Source organism: Xenopus laevis, chromosome 3L (assembly GCF_017654675.1).
Source record: "Xenopus laevis strain J_2021 chromosome 3L, Xenopus_laevis_v10.1, whole genome shotgun sequence".
Taxonomy (NCBI): domain Eukaryota; kingdom Metazoa; phylum Chordata; class Amphibia; order Anura; family Pipidae; genus Xenopus; species Xenopus laevis.
This window is the reverse complement of record NC_054375.1, coordinates 139953578-139974621: the sequence shown is the minus strand read 5'-3', so window position 1 is coordinate 139974621 and position 21044 is coordinate 139953578. Positions and strand designations below refer to the sequence as shown.

The following is a 21044-nucleotide window of genomic DNA, read 5'->3' as shown; positions in this document are numbered from 1 at the left end:
ACATATCCTTGATAAAGGCCCAAACACGGGCCAAAACGTTGGATGCACGAGTTTGAATAAACATTGATCCTTCACTATAAAGACTGGAGTGCGGGCCCTTCTTAAACTACTATATATATATATATATGTACAATATTTCCATCAAATGAACATTTAGTTTGATGCAGAAAGTAATGTTCCAAAAGAATATGCAATTTATTTTGTGGTATTGACTTATTGACCATATAATTGGCACTATTCAACTGTTATTTGGTTGAACGTGTCATGGTTTTCCATCTTTCCCCACTGTTAACTCCAGGCCGGGTGGCGGGTCAATGATGTCACAGGGGTGGGTTGGTGACTTTGCGAGGATGGACCTGTGATGTCAGAGGACAGGGTTATGGTGTGGCGATCAGTGATTGGACAATCAATGCATCAATCTTAGGGAATCCTGCCCTTTCGGCAAATTAGGAGAGCCAGGCAGACCCTCCAACCGGACAGGTGGCAACCCTAGTAGCTTCTCACCCATGGTAAACAGAGAGTTTAAATTTCAAGTTGAAAGATGAATAAGAGAAAGCTCAAACAGAAATATATCAAAAGCTTCAGAGTAAAAGATCTTTCTGATAGCGGAACTTTACTGATCAATATCTCATGACACTTTACTGAAACTGATGGTAGCGATTACTATTCTTTAATGATATAGCGCCAACATATACAGCAGAGTCTTAGAGAGATTATACAACCTTAAAATCTGCCCCTGCTCCAGGGAGCTTACAGTCTAAATCCCAATCACAGTTAGACACAGACATACTAGTATCAGTTTATCAAGAGCCAGGTCATCTGCCTGCATGTAAGGGGAGTTAAGGGTTAATGCCCCGCCGTCACCATGGCAACCAACCTTCACTGGAATAATGGATATCCACACCGATGTAAAATCACAAAAATGAAGAACTTTTATTGGCAAAACTTTCAGATATCCATTAACTTTGTACAGTCCAAACAAAGTCCCATGGGTGTCACTTACTCCCTTCCTTGCAGAGCAATAACTTCCTTTTAGCGAACCCCTCACACGAAGTCACTGGAGACACAGGAACACCCCTTTCCAAGGCGACTTACCACCTTCCTACTTCAGTCGGGCTGACACCACAGCAGTGCACAACTGACCTTTTAGGATAGGAATTTTCCACCTTCTGGTCCTACCAGTCCGGCATACGTCCTATGCCCCTCTGGCCTACTCCGGATTTTTCTTGCGCCCCTCCTTCAGGATGTTCGTGTCCCCCTAACACTCCAGCCCTCACTGGCAAAGCCTTGGCTCCTAAGCCACTCACTCCTCGTTGGGGTCTTAGCTACCCATTCTAGTGGTCCACTCACTATCTGTAGTACCTAGTACTTTTACGGTAGCCTATCACTATCTACTTTTCTTCAGAAGCATCCACTGAACATCCATTAATGTGTTTCACCCCTTTATATACTATCACATATCAACCATTCCCTTAACATTCACTGTGCATGTGCTTTTAACATTTCCCTATCATGTACTGTCCTCACTGCAGTGCATGTGCTTTTCCCCAGGTCACCACATGAAACCTTTACCATTCATTTGCATGACAACACAATTTTACACATTACAGTCTCCAAAACATTTAACACTTTCAACACTTCAACATTTTTACAGCATTCACTTTACACATACAATACACTTTTTCATGCACACAAACCAATCACCTTCTTACATGCATGGATTTGGAGTGTTGCAGGAAACTAAAGTACCTGGTGGAAACCCACACAGACACAGAGAGAACATTCCAATCCCTTGAAGATAGAGACTTTGCTTGAATTGCACATTACATTTTTCAAAATATTTCTAGATATTAGAAGTTGTTGAACTGCTAATATAATGGATTTGGAACAATAGCACCATCAGCTGTTCATTTTAACTGACTGTCTACATTAAATTAAAATTCATTCTGAGAAAAGAATGTTGCTCTACTTAGAACATCAAGTTAAAAGAGCCCTGTAATGTTTCTCTAGTCGGTTATAAGCCCTGCAAAATTGGCAGCTTTTCTTTCAACTTTCCAATCAAGGAGCTTGTCAACAAATGCTTTTGGTAAAAAAAATGGAACCCCTTCTATGTAATGGCCAAGCATATGTTGGTTCTAGTGATGTCCTGGCTGGCCCAATACGCGCGGGACCTGTGGGTTTACTTTAGGGTCGGACGGGCTCGGGCCGACCTTGCATCCCCCTTTCTGGGTCACGGGCAGATGCCGGCTTCCGACTTCTAGGTGCCTGCTCGCCCCGCCCCTTTTGTGACATCATTGGTGGGGCGGCGCAGGTCTATAAACGGAACCTGGAAGTTGGACTCAGGTGGGTGTGAGTGGAGGGAGGAAAGGCGAGTATCGTGGGGGTGTTGGTTGGGTAAAACCTGACCCGCACATCACTACTTGGTTCCCCTGCTGGGCAGCATTGTTTCATATTATCATACACAATACAATTCATTTGGAGACAGAACACAACAAAACTTTTCAGACCTCAATCCCCTGACTACAACAACCCACCAACAACAGCCCACCAACAACAACCCACCAATCTACCTGATAATCAGATTCTGACTTTATATGGTATGGCTAATTGCAATGCTATATATACCCAGACAGTTTCACAGGGGTGCTGAGCTTCAATCTGACCTGTACAGATAACGCCATCTGTATTTCACATTTTGTTGCACTGTATCCAGACACCATTCTTAGTGTTAAATCCTGCCTCTAGATGGTGCTACAGTGCACATTTTCAGTACATCTATCCAGTAGAAGTAAATCTAGAGCAATTAGACTTGCTGTTACCCATTGAAGACATTTCACTGCTCATTCGAGCAGCTTCTACAATTCAACTGACTGGTATGGGAAATCCTCGGCATATGAACTCTTCCACTAATCCAATCACAATGGTACAGTGTAACTATCCAATTAAGTGACAAGTGAAAGTCACAGTAGTTTCGAATGCTGTGTAGTTACTATGATAGAACTACTGATGTGTCATGCAACTCAAATAGCTTGATAAACCATGACCTGGATGAATGAAAACCTTCATTGACATATTTTCAGTACATTGCTTTTGATGGACTAAGTCCATTAAACTCTAGCACCATCTAGAGGCAGGACTTAGCACTAATGGTGTCTGGACCACTAGTTCTTCCAAGAAACCCAACTGTGAAGTCAATCAAACATATTTGTACGTTTTACTGACAATTATTCACCTAGTAAAGAGACAGTACTTAATTATACAGATATAAGATCCGTTATCAGGGAACCTGTTATCCAGAAAGCTAGGAATATCAGAAAGGTGGTTTCCAATGGACTCAATTAAAATCAAATAATTTAGATTTTTAGAAACGATTTCCTTTTTCTCTGTGATAATAAAAAAGTAGCTTGTACTTGATCCCAACTATGATATAATTAATCCTTATAGGAGCCAAAATGATCTTATTGGGTTTATTTCATGTTTATTAGACTTAAGGTATGGAGATCCAACTTACGGAAACAACGGGGTGTTTTGGAAAACCCCAGGTCCCATACCTGTAGTGCTCATTTTATGGAGATAAAAATAGAAGGTACATTACAAACATTTTCACTTAATAAAAAAAACAATGAGTGATCAGGGCCTAGTTTTGGTTTTAGTGGTTACTACAGGGCTGAATGCTTTGGCAAGTCACTTAGGCCTGAGCTGCACAGTAATTAATAGGGTGGATTACAGTTACCTGCTCCCATTTGCCCACCGCTGAACGTGGCCAGCATTTAAGGCAGCCATGGTTGGTGGTTTCTTAGTTGGCAAGCATTCCACTATTCTGGGTTTAAAATGTAGGTTTCATGTTATTGGTTAAAAATGTTGCACTTTAAATTACTGTTTGTATTAATCTCATATATGGTCTAGTTTAATAAAAGCTGTGGCCTGTTTAAATCCCATCCTGGATATCACTATTACCTCTAATAAGAGGAGGGTGTTGCAGGGGGTTTGAAGGGGAAGCAAAATGGGCAGCTGTTGAGAGAGAAACCTGCCAGACTGACTCTGCACTTTGCAGCATCTGCATCCAACAGTCATGTCGCATTAGATCAACGCTGCAACTTCATCCGACATTTCTATCTCTTACCTTATTTCTGTCGCATGCAACTTGTCGCAGAGATTGCCATGGGCTCAGTCAGCCATTACTGCTGGAGCATTTCTGCTGATTGTACTTCACTAAGGAGTAGTAAGTTCAGCTGCCGCTATGTAGAAGCAGGAGGCTCTGAGGCTGGGGTGGCGACACCATGCCTGGGAGCTTGATCAAGAGGGTCGGAAGCTCCCGATTTTTCCAACTGAATGTGAAAAGCTAGCGCTATATACAGTACTGATAGCTACAGTTCAGCTATGGATTCAGCAACAGTGTCCTGGCGCTATAGACAGTGCTGGGAGCTATGTCTGAAGGATAACACAAGCTGCATATGTTCATGGAATGGATTCATCGCTGTGGATACCTGTTCCAGCTCTAGGTGAGCCTGCCCGTCTGAGTGAATCCACAGGGTGAGTGATGCCAGGGGAAGGTAGAAAAAGAGAGGATCCAGCAATTCCATTAGTGACCCAGGCTTTGTTTATGCCTGCGACGAGGGAGCCAATACTAAATCCGGAGGGAGAGGTATTTGGGCTGCTAGTGCTACTTGGGACCTATTGTACTCATTTCGGATAAGGGACTGAGACTTTAATCTGCAAATGAGTAGTGCGGGACTTTGCCTGGCATGGAGGGCCAGGAAATGGACTGCCACAGGTTCCCAGGGGAGTGGGATGTAAATGTGTTTTTACTTACCCTTTAAATAACACTTTCTTTATATAAAGTTGATGTTTTTATAAAAGAAATGTGTGTGTTGCATGTTATTCCTAATGGGGCCACCTGCAGGTGTATTCCTGGATCCCATTAGGTGGAGGCACTGCCGGAGAAGAATTCCCAGGACTCTTTCACCTTGCAAAGGAGACTCGGGACCCGTAAGTCGGAAAAATTGTGATGTACCACCTTGGCGCCAGGGGGTTGGCCAAAAATGAGTTACAGGATGAAAACATAATTATGCCTCTTTATGATGTTTCCTAGGACATCATTGGAATAGCACAGAGTCGCAAGTTGTGTGGCCAATCTGTGTATACTAATGGGGCTGTTTAAGGGTCTATAAAAATTCCTGAACTACCCATTTTCACTTAGTTCTGCCCTCCTTGTGTAACATACCCCTTGCTAATAGGAGCCTAGTGAGTAGAGATGCACCAAATCTACTATTTTAAGATTCGGCCAAAATCGCTGAATCCTTTACAATTCGAATGTATACCGAACCTAATCTGAACCCTAATCTGCATATGTAAATTAAGGAAATGAAGGGGAAGAAGAGTTAAAAAAAGGGCATTTTTTGACTTCTTTGTTTGTGTTACAAAACGTCAAATGATTTTGTTTTTTTGTTAATTCATGTCGGCCAGGTACTTGGATTTGGCGAAATCCTACTGAAAAAGACTGAATCCCAAAACAAATGTTGGATTTGGTGCATCGCTACTGTCTGAAGATCACCCAGACTCCGCCCACTCACCAACGCACTCTGCTTCCCCGCCACAGGCATATAGCCAACAAGAACAAGATGGGGGTTCTTGTTGGCTATAGAAGAAGCAGACCCCCGGTCCGGGCCCCCCTTCTCCCCAGGCCCCCCTGCTAACACAAAGGTGATCAACCTCTTTAAGTACAACCGTTTATCAGTCACAGCCCCCCAGTACAGGCTCAATCTGCTTTTAAGAACAAAATTAACTCCCTATAGTTGACCATAGAGAGGCCAATAAAATCTGCCGACTTAAGTCTCGGATGACCAGGTTAGCAGCTTATTGGCTCATATACGGGGCCCTTGGAAGGTCCTGCCTTCATGTGGTTCTGTGCAGGCTCCATTATGCTGGGCATAAGCTTTAGAATTGCATGAACCCTGCCAAATTGTATATAGATCTTTATCAACGCAGTGGACCAGATTGTGATGATCCAAAATTATGCTCAACATAAGAATTAGTTAATGTGGGAACCCACTGATGTCCAGGTGATATGAAAGCAGTCAAGCAGCCCAATGCTCAGTACATAGAATAAGGCTGATTATAGTCCTGTTTCTTCACTGTGGACCCCCAGTTGTAGGACTTTTCTTGGCTTTCTTCAGCGTATAATGAAGGGCTACACTACAGTATGATGATTGTTGTAGTCCAACAACTAAGTCTAACAGTCACATGCAAGTTAGAAAACAAAAGTAAAGATTGGTTGGCATGGGCAACATGACCTTTGATGTTAGTCCCCAGTATTAATAAATATGCCCTTTAGCATTGGCATGCTTATTGTCCCTATATTATGTAAATGTGATATTTAGGAAGTACCTCTTGTAAAGAGCATTTCTGGGTGGATCTGGGCCTTAAGGGGGCAGGGCAAGGGCTGAATTTAAACGTATTACAAATTTTTCAGCCAGTAAATTTGTAATACCGGCCGATTGACAACCCTAAGGGTGATTGTTTTTTGCAGCAGGAACTCCAATAAGCAAAACCCCTGCAAATCAGCACATGGCCTTTTTTCTTAATGAATAATTAAACCTTAAAAATAAGTGAATGTAAAATTGATGAGGGGGCTATTCTAAGCACTTTTGCAATGTACATTCAGTTTTTGTTAAAAATTGCAAGAGATTAAAGGATACATGTGCTGTTAATATGAATTTTGTTACAACAGCACCACCTGCTGGTTATTTTCCCACCAGTCTGACCACCAAGTAGTCAAGGAAGTTGTCAGGAGAAAGAAAGAGGCTGCTCTGATGTTCTTCTGATTAGGAAAGATTTGAGAAAGGTTTCTAATTTTTTTCCTAAGCAGAAGAACATCAGAGCAGTCTCTTTCTTTCTCCTGACAACTTCCTTGACTACTTGGTGGTCAGACTGGTGGGAAAATAACCAGCAGGTAGCGCTGTTGTAACAAAATTAATTTTTATTAACAGGATATGTATCCTTTAATATCTTGGAATGAAAAAAATAAAATAAATGAATGTACATCGCAAAAGCACCCTCATTAATTTTACATTCACTTATTTCTAAGGTTTACTTATCCTTTAGTCTCGGGCCACTTGGACTACAATTCCCAGAATGCTTTAGTCTGGGAAGTTAGGTTCCTTCTCACCTCAAGCCAGTTATTAAACACATTTTCAGTGGGTTTAGTGTAAGCTCCTACATAAGTCCAGTTTGTGCACATTTAGAAAGGAGGGGCTGAATTGCACCAGTGCAAGTACAATCGCTACCGATCACTCTGCTTTCATTTTAAGCCTAGTAGACTGAATTGCGGACTAGTTTCTATGACTTACTGCACCAGTGCAACTGCCTCACAGACTCCTCAAATACCACAAAGGTGAAACCACAAGAGTTGACCTTTAAACAACTGTATTTAATGAAAACACTTTAACAATGGGGGAGGGGTGCATTATGGGTTTTTTCTCATTCTGATACAGCAGCATCTCTGGGACAGCAGACTGATACAACAAAATTGACAAAAAAATAGCCAAGGAATAACCAAACTCACAGAGAGTGTAGTGTGAGCACATATTAGGCTATTAGTAAATGAAGCCTTCTTATCCAAAATGGGTGAGGGAAAGAGGTGAGACAATAAGTGCTAGGGAGGGAACAATTGCTGGGGACATGACTGGTGTAAGCACAAGGCTGAGCAGAAGTCAGGAAAGGTACAGAAGAATAATAATAATAAGAGCCAGAGATAGACACTTTAGGAACAGGTATGTGGAACTGTGTGGAGATGCCTCTGGAAAAAGGCTGCAAAGGGTTAAAGGAACAGTTCAGTATAAATATAAAACTGGGTAAATAGATGGGTTGTGCAAAATAAAAATGATTCTAATATAGTTAGTTAGCCAAAAATGAAATGTATGAAGGCTGGAGTGACTGGATGTGTAATATAATAGCCAGAACACTACTTCCTGCTTTTCAGCTCTCTAACTCTGAGTTAGTCAGCGACTTGAAGGGGGGCCACATGGGACATAACTGTTCAGTGAGTTTGTAATTGATCCTCAGCATTCAGCTCAGATTCAAAAGCAACAGTTATGACTCAAGTCACTGATTGGTTATTGTCTGGTAACCAATCAGTGGAAACCAAGAGAACTGCAAAGCAGGAAGTAGTGTTCTGGCTATTATGTTACACATCCAGTCACTCCAGCCTTTATACATTACATTTTTGGCTAACTAACTATATTAGAAACTGTTTTTATATTATACAGCCTATCTATTTACCACGTTTTTATTTAAACACTGAACTGTTCCTTTAAGAAAATCAATGGAAATGTTGATAGAGGAATTAGAGCATAAATGTAGAGTTCTTAGAGAGTTCTGAAGACCAATGAATGGCATCAGGTGTAGAAAGCAGAGTAGTGCTGTGTGAATGCAGGAGCCATGTTGTCCTCGGCTGCTGCTTCTCAGCAGGGTTACGTTACTCTAGAAGCTTCCAAGGCTGCTTTCTTTCATGTTGGCACTACATATTATGCTCCACAGCGGAAGTCTCCCATCGTCTGTTTGAGGTCATCTCTGGAGGGAAGTGGGATAGAGGGCTGGTGAGATCTTCCTATTAGGCCTCCAGCTCGAAGCCCAGGCCCACCTTGTGGCCACCAGCACTAAAGTTCTTTCCATTGACGAGGGCAGAGAGGGTGAGCTTCACTCCTGGAGGAACAAAATGGCATGTTAATACAAAGCGCTCTCATAAAGGCCACCCAAAGCAGCAGTCTGTGCTGAAAGGGCATAGGGTGATTGGCACTGAAACTCACCGGGTCTCAGAGTCTGCGTGTAACCCACACCTATCAGGCTGGCATTGTTCACTTTGGCCTAGGGAAGAAGGAAGAGCATTTACAAGGGAAGCAGTTATGTGTAGGGGGGGGGATAGAACGGTGGAATGATAATAAAGGGTAAAATAAAGATAAAAACAATAGAAAGAGCTGAAAGAGAGACATATAATTAACACATAGAACGACAACATATACTGCAGTGTTGACTATGAAGATTGTCATTCATCCGGGTCATGGTATATCTATTAGAAGTAATTCTAAAACAACTGGACTTGCTGAGTAATCATTGAAGACGTCTCACTACTCATCCGAGCAGCTTCTTCAGTTCAACTGACTGGTGTGGGAAGTTCTTGGCAGGGCCACCATCAGGGGGGGCACAAGTGTACCAGGCCTGGGCCTTAAGGGGGACCCGGCAGTGCTAAACTTTTCGAAAGAGCCGGGCCCCCCTTGACATCGCCAAAGCCGTGACGCCTCCTTCTGAAGTCCCGAACAGGCGAAAATGCGGAAGTGCCAAAAAAAGCAGCCGATGTCCCGAAGCGGCGAAAAGACCAGTAGCCACGAAAACAGCTGAAATTGAAGTACTGAAGAGGTCGAAAAGACACAAAGCCACAAAAGAGGGCAAAGTTGAAGTCCTGAAGTCACAAGTTCATTTCCTCTGAACACCAATGTTTTTTATTTTTTTTTTAATCCCCTGGCCACCAATGTAATATTTTAATATCTATAGGCTCCTGCCACCAATGTTTTTTTTAAAATAATGTTCATTGGGCCCCCAATTTTTTTTTTTATCCTGGTTCCCAATAGCTTTTTATAACGTACGTGTGTGTGTGAGAGTGTGTGTGTCTTATTTAGCGCTGATGTCTGTGTGATTTTTTAACTGTGATGTGGAGTGGGCAGGACTTGGGGCGAGGTGGTGATTTCGAACGCTGGCCCTGGTCCTTGGCATATAAACTCTTCCACTGATCCAATAACAATGGCACATCTTCAGAGAGAGGACATCTGAAACTCACAGAGGGGTGATTCAGTGACGTTACCAAGGTATCGTGCAACTCCCATGGACTTCAGTTGAACTGAAGAAGCTGCTCGGATAAGTAGTGAAAGTCTTCAATGATTACTCAGCAAGTCCAGATGTTTTAGAATTACTTATATTTGATATTCCGCAGTGTCACACAATAAATGGGTGTATATGTCGGCCCAAGGGCTGTAGCAGACATTTTCATTATAAGCTGATTGGCTGCCAACGAACTGAAACAAACATAACCCAATAATAGTTCATAGCAAAGAGGAATTAAAGGAATAATGTCTAATAGAGAAGCTACAGGGGGGAGGCTATAAGGGGTAGTGGTGGGTCTTGGAGTTGAGGAAGAAAAGTTCAGAGGGGAGGCTTATTTAAAAGAAGTTAAAAGCGGGAGGAACAACTCACAGAGATAGTAGTGTTTGAGTCCAGTTGGTACTTGGCCCCAATGCCAAAACGAGTGTTGTTGCTGCCGGCACTCCAAGCGAGACTCACTGATGTCTCCACATCCTTACTGACCTTCTGATACACTGAGCCTCCAAATTCTGTGCCATCATTTCTACAAGAGGAACAACAGTCTCATATCACCTTGCCCATAACATATTGTCTCCTTACACTGTATCATGAGTCTTATACACAGCAGCCTGGTCATTATCAGTGTATAGAGATACTCAGCATCATTATACACAGCAGTCTGGTCATTATCAGTGTATAGAGATACTCAGCATCATTATACACAGCAGCCTGGTCATTATCAGTGTATAGAGATACTCAGCATCATTATACACAACAGCCTGGTCATTATCAGTGTATAGAGATACTCAGCATCGTTATACACAGCAGCCTGGTCATTATCAGTGTATAGAGATACTCAGCATCATTATACACAGCAGTCTGGTCATTATCAGTGTATAGAGATACTCATCATCATTATACACAGCAGCCTGGTCATTATCAGTGTATAGAGATACTCAGCATCATTATACACAACAGCCTAGTCATTATCAGTGTATAGAGATACTCAGCATCGTTATACACAGCAGCCTGGTCATCATCAGTGTATAGAGATACTCAGCATCATTATACACAGCAGCCTAGTCATCATCAGTGTATAGAGATACTCAGCATCATTATACACAGCAGCCTGGTCATTATCAATGTATAGAGATACGCAGCATCATTATACACAGTAGCCTGGTCATTATCAGTGTATAGAGATACTCAGCATCATTATAAACAGCAGCCTGGTCATTATCAGTGTATAGAGATACTCAGCATCATTATACACAGCAGCCTGGTCATTATCAGTGTATAGAGATACTCAGCATCATTATACACAGCAGCCTAGTCATTATCAGTGTATAGAGATACTCAGCATCATTATACACAGCAGCCTGGTCATTATCAGTGTATAGAGATACTCAGCATCATTATACACAGCAGCCTGGTCATTATCAGTGTATAGAGATACTCCGCATCATTATACAGAGCAGACTGGTCATTATCAGTGTATAGAGATACTCATCATCATTATACACAGCAGCCTAGTCATTATCAGTGTCTAGAGATACTCAGCATCATTATACACAGCAGCCTGGTCATTATCAGTGTATAGAGATACTCAGCATCATTATAAACAGCAGCATGGTCATTAACCGTGTACAGAGATACTCACTTCAGTATAGAGCATATGTTATCAGTGTACAGAGGTACTCATCAGTGTTATACACAGCAGCCTGCAGAAACTACAAGTTGGTACAAAGCACACTGTTAAAGTTACTTAATTACACACTTACACATTTGTATGAAGCTGAAAGTCTCCGGCTGTATAACCCAATGCAAAGTTGTTTTGTGCCAGTCTGGATTTAGCGGTGTCGAATGCCATCTGATAGCCAGCCAGCCACCCCTGATAGCCAAGCACCCCCCAGCCATATATGGTGGGACCAGCCAAGTCCAGGTCAATATCAATGCCCAAGTTGGCATAGTCTCTCTTGTAGGAGGTTTTTAGCTTAGCACTCTTCTTACTGTGGGAGAGAGGCAGAAAGTGAGAGGATGACTAAAAAAGGTACAGAGGACAATGAAACAGATTGGGTGGCACTGGGCAAATAGCAAAAGATCATAAAGATGGCCGTAGACAAACTAATAACATAGTACGAAATTAATTTTCGTACAATATCCGATGCGTGTATATTGAGAGATGAGCCGACCGATATCAGCAGAAGACTTGGATATCGGTCGGCTCGTCGATCAACGAACATCAGCAATTGTTAATGCTGAATCGTCAGGTAGAATTCTATTGTTTCTTCCTGTATATCTGACGGTTCTAGATCTAGATTCTCGATTGTAATTGTAGCATTTATGGCCACCTTAAAGGGGAACTATCGCGACCATGAAAATTTAATATAAGTGTCATCATACTGAAATAAGAAACTTTCTAAATACAATCAATTAAAAATTCTGCATCATTTCTGAAATAATCAAGTTTATCTTCACTATCCCTCTCTCAGCATCTGTTTCTCCTCATTCTCTCTTCATGCAGCAGTTGGGTGGCAGATATTTATTGACAGTTAGATCCAATATATCTTATAGGGGGGCTTTCGTTCCTAGCAGATGAATTAGAGCTCACTCAAAAAACTGATTGCAGTACAAACAAAATCTAACAAAATAACTGCCTTTTGCACAAATCCTGCATGTAGAGAGACATGATGTCTGGTGATTTTAATAGAGTGAGCTCTAATACATCTTCTAGGCAAAAGGAGCCCCCCCATAAGATATATTGGATGTAACTGTCAATGATTATCTGACACCCAACTGCTGCATAAAGACAGAATGAAGAGAATCAGATTCTGAGAGAGGAATAGTGAAGAAGAACTTGATTATTTCAGAAATGGTGCAGAATATTTAATTGGTTATATTTAGAAAGTTTTTTATTTCAGTATGCTGAAGCGTATATTACATGTTCATTTTCGCAATAGTTCCCCTTTAAAGGGAGAGATGATGGGAATGAGACATAGTACCAAAAGAAGGCTATTATAATAAAGTTGGATGTGGATCAGGTAAAGGATACAGGCACAGAGAAGGTGGTGACCTACCCCGTATTGGGCACAAACGTAGTGTCCAGTGAGAGCTTCAAACCCTTTGCCAACTGCATGGAGAGAAAAAAAGACAGACAGTCAGAATAAGACATTAGACAACTGGAAACAGCTAATGACTGCAGGAGTCTCACCTTATCTTCCAGGGCCACTTCAGTCCCCAGGGTGTTGTCCGTGTTCCATTTCTGGGTGAAGGTGAGTCCAGTCTCTTTCATCTTGTATTTTGTCTCTAGGTTTCCGGATGCTTTCCCGGTGTCGGTGTTGGATGAGCCGCTGCTTGTGAACTCCTGAAATTACCCCCCCAATATCCCATGTTAGCGTCACACATGCACTGCTATGTCGTGTCAGAAATGTTTGTATTCAAAACATAACAGGATTATTTATTGGTTTAATTAATCTATTTATAGCCCTCATCTCAGTATATTTTACAGGCGTGTGACTGGTCAGATTGTATGCATAGATAATGAGCTTGTCTAGTAACAGAAGAGTTGTAGGCAGAGTACCAGCTGAAGCCACTTCCATTGCCAATACTTCAGATCACCCAAGTCATACAGTGGGTGGACTTTCCATAAATAAGCCACATCATGGGCTTCTAGTATTGGCTTGCTAATAAAATGACATTACGATCTGATTTCCTTACCATCTATAGGGTTTCCAGTGCCGCATGGAAAAGGAGCAAACAAGCAAATTACAATGAATGCAAATACAGGAAGTACAGAAATAACAACTTGTATCTTACTTACCACCCCACTGGAGGACTTGGTCTTGACCTCCAGCTTCACCAGGCCAAATCCTAGAGTCAGATAATTACACTGTATTATGTTCCTGTAGCAGAGAATGCTTACATACTGGCATATTCTCTGGTCTGTATCTCAGTTTATAGGAGGGATCCCCGGTGTATATCCCATTTATACAATAGGGTTCTCTGGTCTGTATCTCAGTGTATAGGAGAGATCCCCGGTGTATATCCCATTTATACAATAGGGCTTTTCTCTGGTCTGTATCTCAGTTTATAGGAGGGATCCCCGGTGTATATCACATTTATACAATAGGCTTTTCTCTGGTCTGTATCTCAGTTTATAGGAGGGATCCCCGGTGTATATCACATTTATACAATAGGGCTTTTCTCTGGTCTGTATCTCAGTTTGTAGGAGGGATCCCCGGTGTATTTCCCATTTATACAATAGGGCTTTCCTCTGGTCTGTATCTCAGTTTATAGGAGGGATCCCGGTGTATATCCCATTTATACAATAGGCCTTTTCTCTGGTCTGTATCTCAGTTTATATGAGGGATCCCCGGTGTATATCCCATTTATACAATAGGGCTTTTCTCTGGTCTGTATCTCAGTTTGTAGGAGGGATCCCCGGTGTATATCACATTTATACAATAGGGCTTTTCTCTGGTCTGTATCTCAGTTTGTAGGAGGGATCCCCGGTGTATATCCCATTTATACAATAGGGCTTTTCTCTGGTCTGTATCTCAGTTTATAGGAGGGATCCCCGGTGTATATCCCATTTATACAATAGGGCTTTTCTCTGGTCTGTATCTCAGTTTATAGGAGGGATGATCAGTGTCTATCCCATTTATACAATAGGACTTTTCTCTGGTCTGTATCTCAGTTTATAGGAGGGATCCCCGGTGTATATCCCATTTATACAATAGGACTTTTCTCTGTCTGTATCTCAGGTTATAGGATCATTCCCGGTGTAAATCCCATTTATACAATAGGACTTTTCTCTGGTCTGTATCTCAGTTTATAGGAGGGATGATCAGTGTATATCCCATTTATACAGTAGGACTTTTCTCTGGTCTGTATCTCAGTTTATAGGAGGGATCCCCGGTGTATATCCCATTTATACAATAGGACTTTTCTCTGTCTGTATCTCAGGTTATAGGATCATTCCCGGTGTAAATCCCATTTATACAATAGGACTTTTCTCTGGTCTGTATCTCAGTTTATAGGAGGGATGATCAGTGTATATCCCATTTATACAGTAGGACTTTTCTCTGGTCTGTATCTCAGTTTATAGGAGGGATCCCCAGTGTATATCACATTTATACAATAGGGCTTTTCTCTGGTCTGTATCTCAGTTTATAGGAGGGATGATCAGTGTATATCCCATTTATACAATAGGACTTTTCTCTGGTCTGTATCTCAGTTTATAGGAGGGATCCCCGGTGTATATCCCATTTATACAATAGGACTTATCTCTGGTCTGTATCTCAGTTTATAGGAGGGATGATCAGTGTATATCCCATTTATACAATAGGACTTTTCTCTGGTCTGTATCTCAGTTTATAGGAGGGATCCCCGGTGTATATCCCATTTATACAATAGGACTTATCTCTGGTCTGTATCTCAGTTTATAGGAGGGATGATCAGTGTATATCCCATTTATACAATAGGACTTTTCTCTGGTCTGTATCTCAGTTTATAGGAGGGATCCCCGGTGTATATCCCATTTATACAATAGGACTTTTCTCTGTCTGTATCTCAGGTTATAGGATCATTCCCGGTGTAAATCCCATTTATACAATAGTGCTTTTCTGCATCTCAGTTTATAGGAAAGTGTGTTAATATGTAATTTAATAAGAGAGGTTTTATTGCCTTTCTCAAGTCACTGCTTCTAAAGCCCACAGATGGGTCACTAGAATGTACTGACTGTTGCACCTGCACAAGTGTCCTGGTGATAAGCACTTGTTGGCAGGACAGCGCAGGCCGCTGTATAACTTACATATAGAGCCTTAAACACCTTTAAGATACTGGTCCATGTAGCAATGTCAGGTAGAGGCAATACATGTTTTGGAGCCATGCACTGTAAATTCTTGTTTGAGAAACAAATGTAAGTTAATGTCAAATAGAAGTCCCTACTCACCATATCCTTTATTAAAAACATCTCGGGCGGATTTGCCCAGGTCTGCGTATGTAGGTGGCACGGCCATGTTTACTGCGGAGGAGATAATATTTACACATAACATATCCACCCAGAATTGTCCTCAGTCTCCCCATTTAATCTCAACCCAATCACCCCACTATCTCACATGATTTTCTTTTTAACAGGTCCTACTGCACTATACAATGACTGCTTGTGTCCCTCCCACTGCCCACCTCCTTAGAACTCCTCTTACTCCCACAAATCAATATAAACCCCATCCAGAAAATCCCAAAAACACCCAATACAAAAATATGTAAATAAGGATCACAATTATTTCCCAGCCATAATATAACCCCCATGTGCCCCTGAATTGCTGCCGTTGCTTAGTACAAATCACTGTGTTGTAGTCCTTGAGTGAAGGCCCTTTAATAAATATTATACAATATGCCTGACAGTGCAGCAGCAGCAGCTACACAACAATCGTCACTGTGTGATTGATCTCTGGAATGAGAATAACCTTTCAGCAAGAGGCCCATTCCTTACATTACTTTGTTGTGGCCCTTTAACCTGCTAAACTGGTTCCTGTCAGTTAGGGATGCACCGAATCCAGGATTCCTTCTGCCAGCCCGAACCGAATTCTAATTTGCACATGCAAATTAGGATTCGGTTCGGTATTCGGCCTAATCTTTCACAAAGGATTCGGGGGTTCGGCCCTACAGTCAGTACATGTCACTCTGCCCTTGTACAGATCTCATGTGCAGCCTGGGCTCCTGCTGAAAAACAAAGTGCAGCAGCTGCACAATTTTACAACATATTTACTGCAGTCAAGCTGCTCTCTACTAAATTAGGGATAGGCAACAGAAGGCTCTCTTGGTGCTGTTGAACTACAATCCTTCCAGAATTCAAGTGGCAACTGAAGGTTGCGGGGCATGCTGGGAGTTACCAGGTTTGTCCAACTATTGGGGTTCACCAGGCTGCACATCTCTTGCTATAAACCAGTCAGTAATTTTACTTCCCCTTAGAAGTGGCCCCATAATACACCCACCTACAGCCTCTACTGCTCTCTAAGGAAGGCGCTGCCGTCTCTCTAAGGAAGGCGCTGCCGTCTCTCTAAGGAAGGCGCCTCCGTCCTCTACCCTCCTTTCTCAGCCGTCAGTCATACAAACTCCGCCCTCAACCCTCCATCCTCTGCCTTCCGCCCTCATTCCTCTTCATTCGTCCCTCGCTCAGCACTTTAGAAACTTATGGATCTCTAAATGATGTTTAGAGATCTGAGGGGGGAGCGCTGAGGAAAGAGGGTGGAGGGCTCTGCAGCGAGGGCGGAGGGAAGAGGAGTAAAAGGAAGAGGACTGAGGGCGGAAGAAGGGAGGGTAGAGGACGGAGATTTGGACGATGAGTGACGGTAAAAGCACCGGATGCGCCATTCAGAAGACATAGGACATCGCAGGAAGGAGATGTATTTCGCTGCAGGATGTCCTACTATGCGTTCCGTACTGGTCTGGCAGCTCAGTCTGCATCAGTAACTGTCTCACACGGTGTCTCTACACAACATGTCTCTCATAGCGTTTCACTACTGTGTTACCCACCCCGGTGTCCGCACCTCACACACATAGACACTCGCCCTGCTCTACTGTCTCCTTCCCACAACAGCCTCTAGTCTAACCCGACATTTACACAATTACCCAACACACACACGACCCCTTTGTCTCCCACTTGTCACCTGTCCCCGGCTGAAGGTCTCTGCGTCTCACCTCTCCGCGCATGCGCTAATCCCTCAACATGTCACGCCTTCCCTCCATAGGATGAAAAACACTACGCTTCTGCCATTGGCTCTCAATTGCAAGCCCCCGCCTCACCCAGCCTTACAGAACTCGCGCTCTCTTCCTATTGGTTGTCCTGCTGCAGTAGAATGTGGGCAGCGCTAAGTATCCGTTTGTATCATCAAGAGGGAAGGAAGGAGCGGTTTCCGGCGCCATAAGGAAAGCTCTACTGGCTTAATTCGTTCAAGGCAGCGACTTCCGGTTTGACGTAGTATGCCGTAAACTGTATAACCCACTATAGGACGCCAATGCGCATGCCCAACGAAGGGATTTCTTTTACTGCTGGATGGGCGAGGCCCTGTTCTGAAGCACATATGAGAGAGATTGCATCACCATTTGGCATAGAAGTGACCTTCATAAGAGATACAGTGTTACATACATTAAGTTAGCAAATTGGGGTCCCAGCAAAGGGCAGAATCCTGGTGTTCCCCAACGTGATGTCCCTGAAGTACTTGGGGCAGGGGATGTAGAAATAATTCCTGGTGTTGTGATTACACGAGAACTATAACTTCAGTATGGAAAGTATGTTCATTCAGATATAGAGGCAACCCTGCTGGAGCCCAGGTCACGTGCCCTCTTACCCCAATCATACGTCAGTTTCACACGACATCATACCAGAACTTCACCCATGACATCATTTCTAACTACCACCCCATGTGATCTATAGCATAACATCATTTCTGTCAGTGTCACCCCAGGTATTCTGTACCATGACATCATTCCAAAATGTCACCCCAAGTGATCTGTAGCATGACATCATTTCTAACTGTCAGTGTCACCCCGGGTATTCTGTACCATGACATCATTCCAAAATGTCACCCCAAGTGATCTGTAGCATGACATCATTTCTAACTGTCACCCAAGTGATCTGTAGCATGACATCATTTGCAACTGTCACCCCATTGTATTCTGTACCATGACATCATTCCAAAATGTCAGCCCAAGTGATCTGTAGCATGCAGGCCCGGACTGGCAATCTGTGGGTTCTGGCAAATGCCAGAGGGGCTGCTATAAGGTGCCATAGAAAGTCAGTATTTAGTGGGCTGGTAGGGGCTGTTTGGGTCTCTGTGTACCTGAAATGTCAGGGCCTATTTTAATTCTCAGTCCGGACCTGGTAGCATGACATCATTTCCAACTGTCACCCAAGTGATCTGTAGCATGACATCATTTCTAACTGTCACCCCAGGTATTCTGTACCATAACATCATTCCAAAATGTCAGCCCTAGTGATCTGTAGCATGACATAATTTCTAACTGTCACCCAAGTGATCTGTAGCATGACATCATTTCCAACTGTCACCCAAGGTATTCTGTACCATAACATCATTCCAAAATGTCTCCCAAGTGATCTGTAGCGCAACATCATGGCAAAATGTAACCCCAAGTGATCTGTAGCAGTGTAATGTGCGAGTCAGGAAAAACTCAACCAACTCTGACCCCAGTATGGGGGAATGTTCCTTCAGACAGGCTGATGAACAAGGACATTGCATGGATGACTATGTAAGGTGGACTCCCCATTAGAACCTTTATGTATGTGACCTGTGCAGTTAGCAGCATTGTTCATGAGAGATGTACCATGAGCAGGGCCGCCATCAGAGGGGACAAGTGGCCCGGGCATGAAGGGGGGCCCGGCTCTTTCTAAACTGCAGTACTGCCAGGCCCCCCTTCATGCCCGAGCCACTTGTCCCCTCTGTCCCCCTCTGATGGCGGCCCTGCTCATGGTACATCTCTCATGAACAATGCTGCTAACTGTAACAATTTTGAGATAAGAAAAGAAGTCATTTCAAAAGTTTAGATAAGGAGAAATATTTTCTACATTTTCTAACCTGCCAAATTTGGTCAAGTGAACATGGTAATTTGGGGGCGTGGCCACAAAAATCGGTGTGATGCAAAAAAAATGTGCCACACTACATGGCAAAAAAATGTTGTCCCTCTTTTTACTTCCAAAATGTTGGGAGGTATGTTATCATACTCTGGCCCTTTAAGAACTCAAATTAGATTATTCCCCGCCTAAAACCTGCCGAATTGCTGTTACGTCAATGGGAGACGTACAGGGAGCGGTTTGCAGCCTTCCTGACAATCGGGGTTTTTGAAATTCAGATCGAGTTTTCGGATCGCTCCTATTCACTCAGCGTTTAAAAAATATGATTTTTAGAAAAAAATTTCGCTTGGTCGAATTTTGAGTTTATGGGAGTTTTAAAAAAACTCACAACGTGAATTTGAAATTCGACCCTTGATAAATGTGACTCTAGATGTCTGCAGACAAAACTGCCCTTAGTTCTGCGTGACTATGACAGGGAAATTAGAGTGTCAGCTCCAATGCAGCAAAGCTCTGCACAACATGACAACATAAGTAAAGGATAATAACTGAACAGACCATTTTATTCATTAGACATGACAACAAAAAGCAGATGGTTTGATAAAAGCTTATTTATTCACAGGCAAACTGTTTTGTTTTAAATGTTTGGGCATGTATAAAAGTTAAACATATGAATAAACTCTGATAAGTGGATATATAAAACATATTATGTTACAATCCTACCCTGCAATTTTTTCCCTGATCTTGTCTGTAATGTCCCCCCGCGATTCGAAACTCAGGAGCTGCACACGAGGTTATTTGTATGAGGCCTCAGAATTCGGCTGATTAGATGTTTAATATAACTGTAACTGTCTGTGACAAAGGTAGGGATGCACCAAATCCAATATTTTGGATTCGGACGAACCCCAGAATCCTTCACGAAATATTCAGTCGAATACCGAACCGAATCTTAATTTGCATATGCAATTATTCCTTGTTTTGTGACAAAAGTCACAAGATTTCCCTCCCCGCCCCAATTTACATATGCAAATTAGGGGTGGGAAGGGGAAACATTTTTACTTTCTTTTTAGTGACAAAAAGTCATGTGATTTTCCTCCCCACCCCTAATTTTTAGTATTCGGTTTGTCCGGGCAGAAGGATTTGCCCGAATCCGAATCCTGCTGAAATAGGCCGAATCCCAAACCGAATCCTGGATTCGTTGCATCCCTAGACAAAGGACAAGAGAATGGTTGGTATGATCAAGTGTGTTTTCTGTACAAATCCTAGAGATATATGATTTAAAGGCACAGTTCCAATGTCTGCCGAGTACATCTGCCGTTTCTGTGTCTCACGAGGTTGTGATGGGAGATGCGCCCGACTCTTCCTCTTGCTGCAACAGCCACGACCAATCTAAAGACTTTATAGAAGAAAGATGAATAAACAGGAGTCAATGAGGAATGTCTCGTAGTTTATCTGGTTTTATGAGCGGTGCAATTTTCAATTTGCCTTCTCGGACACATGGACTACTACACATGGACTACTAATAGTAGTGCACATATTATTATTATTATTAATATTTTTATTAACATGTATTATAGAGGCCAAATAAGGCCCAGTGACC

The 21044-nt window shown here is 42.6% G+C and overlaps 2 protein-coding genes across 7 annotated transcripts in view; both read right to left on the bottom strand.

The window, feature by feature from the left end:
* Positions 1-8243: 8243 nt before the first annotated feature.
* Positions 8244-17696, bottom strand: vdac3.L (voltage-dependent anion channel 3 L homeolog). Of its 6 annotated transcripts, none has more exons than XM_018250908.2 (10): positions 17672-17696; positions 15806-15877; positions 13673-13722; positions 13570-13572; positions 13064-13216; positions 12930-12982; positions 11634-11861; positions 10246-10396; positions 8808-8865; positions 8244-8703 (listed from the first exon to the last, which is right to left on the bottom strand). In XM_018250908.2, the coding sequence occupies exons 2-10, from the start codon at positions 15870-15872 to the stop codon at positions 8612-8614; spliced, it is 855 nt and encodes a 284-aa protein (XP_018106397.1). In that variant the 5' UTR covers positions 15873-15877; positions 17672-17696; the 3' UTR covers positions 8244-8611. The 6 variants fall into 6 exon arrangements, with proteins under 6 accessions (XP_018106397.1, XP_018106393.1, XP_018106395.1 ...); XM_018250904.2 differs by lacking the exon at positions 17672-17696 and adding an exon at positions 17526-17646; XM_018250906.2 differs by lacking the exon at positions 17672-17696 and adding an exon at positions 17557-17644.
* Positions 17697-20040: 2344 nt separating this feature from the next.
* The window catches only part of ikbkb.L (inhibitor of kappa light polypeptide gene enhancer in B-cells, kinase beta L homeolog), a 30948-nt gene continuing 29944 nt past the window's right edge, over positions 20041-21044 (bottom strand). Inside the window, 1 exon segment of the mRNA NM_001091656.1 lies at positions 20041-20840. Within this exon segment, the coding sequence (NP_001085125.1) occupies positions 20772-20840 (69 nt within the window). The 3' untranslated portion in view covers positions 20041-20771.

Excerpts from the sequence above, each read along its gene's own strand:
- vdac3.L (XM_018250904.2), bottom strand. The coding sequence starts at position 17,568 with ATGCGCGGAGAGGTGAGACGCAGAGACCTTCAGCCGGGGACAG. Across the intron at positions 15,878-17,525 it reads AGACCTTCAGCCGGGGACAG|TAAACATGGCCGTGCCACCT; the intron begins GTGACAAGTGGG and ends TCTCCTCCGCAG. Across the intron at positions 11,862-12,929 it reads ACGTTTGTGCCCAATACGGG|TAAGAAGAGTGCTAAGCTAA; the intron begins GTAGGTCACCAC and ends TCTCTCCCACAG.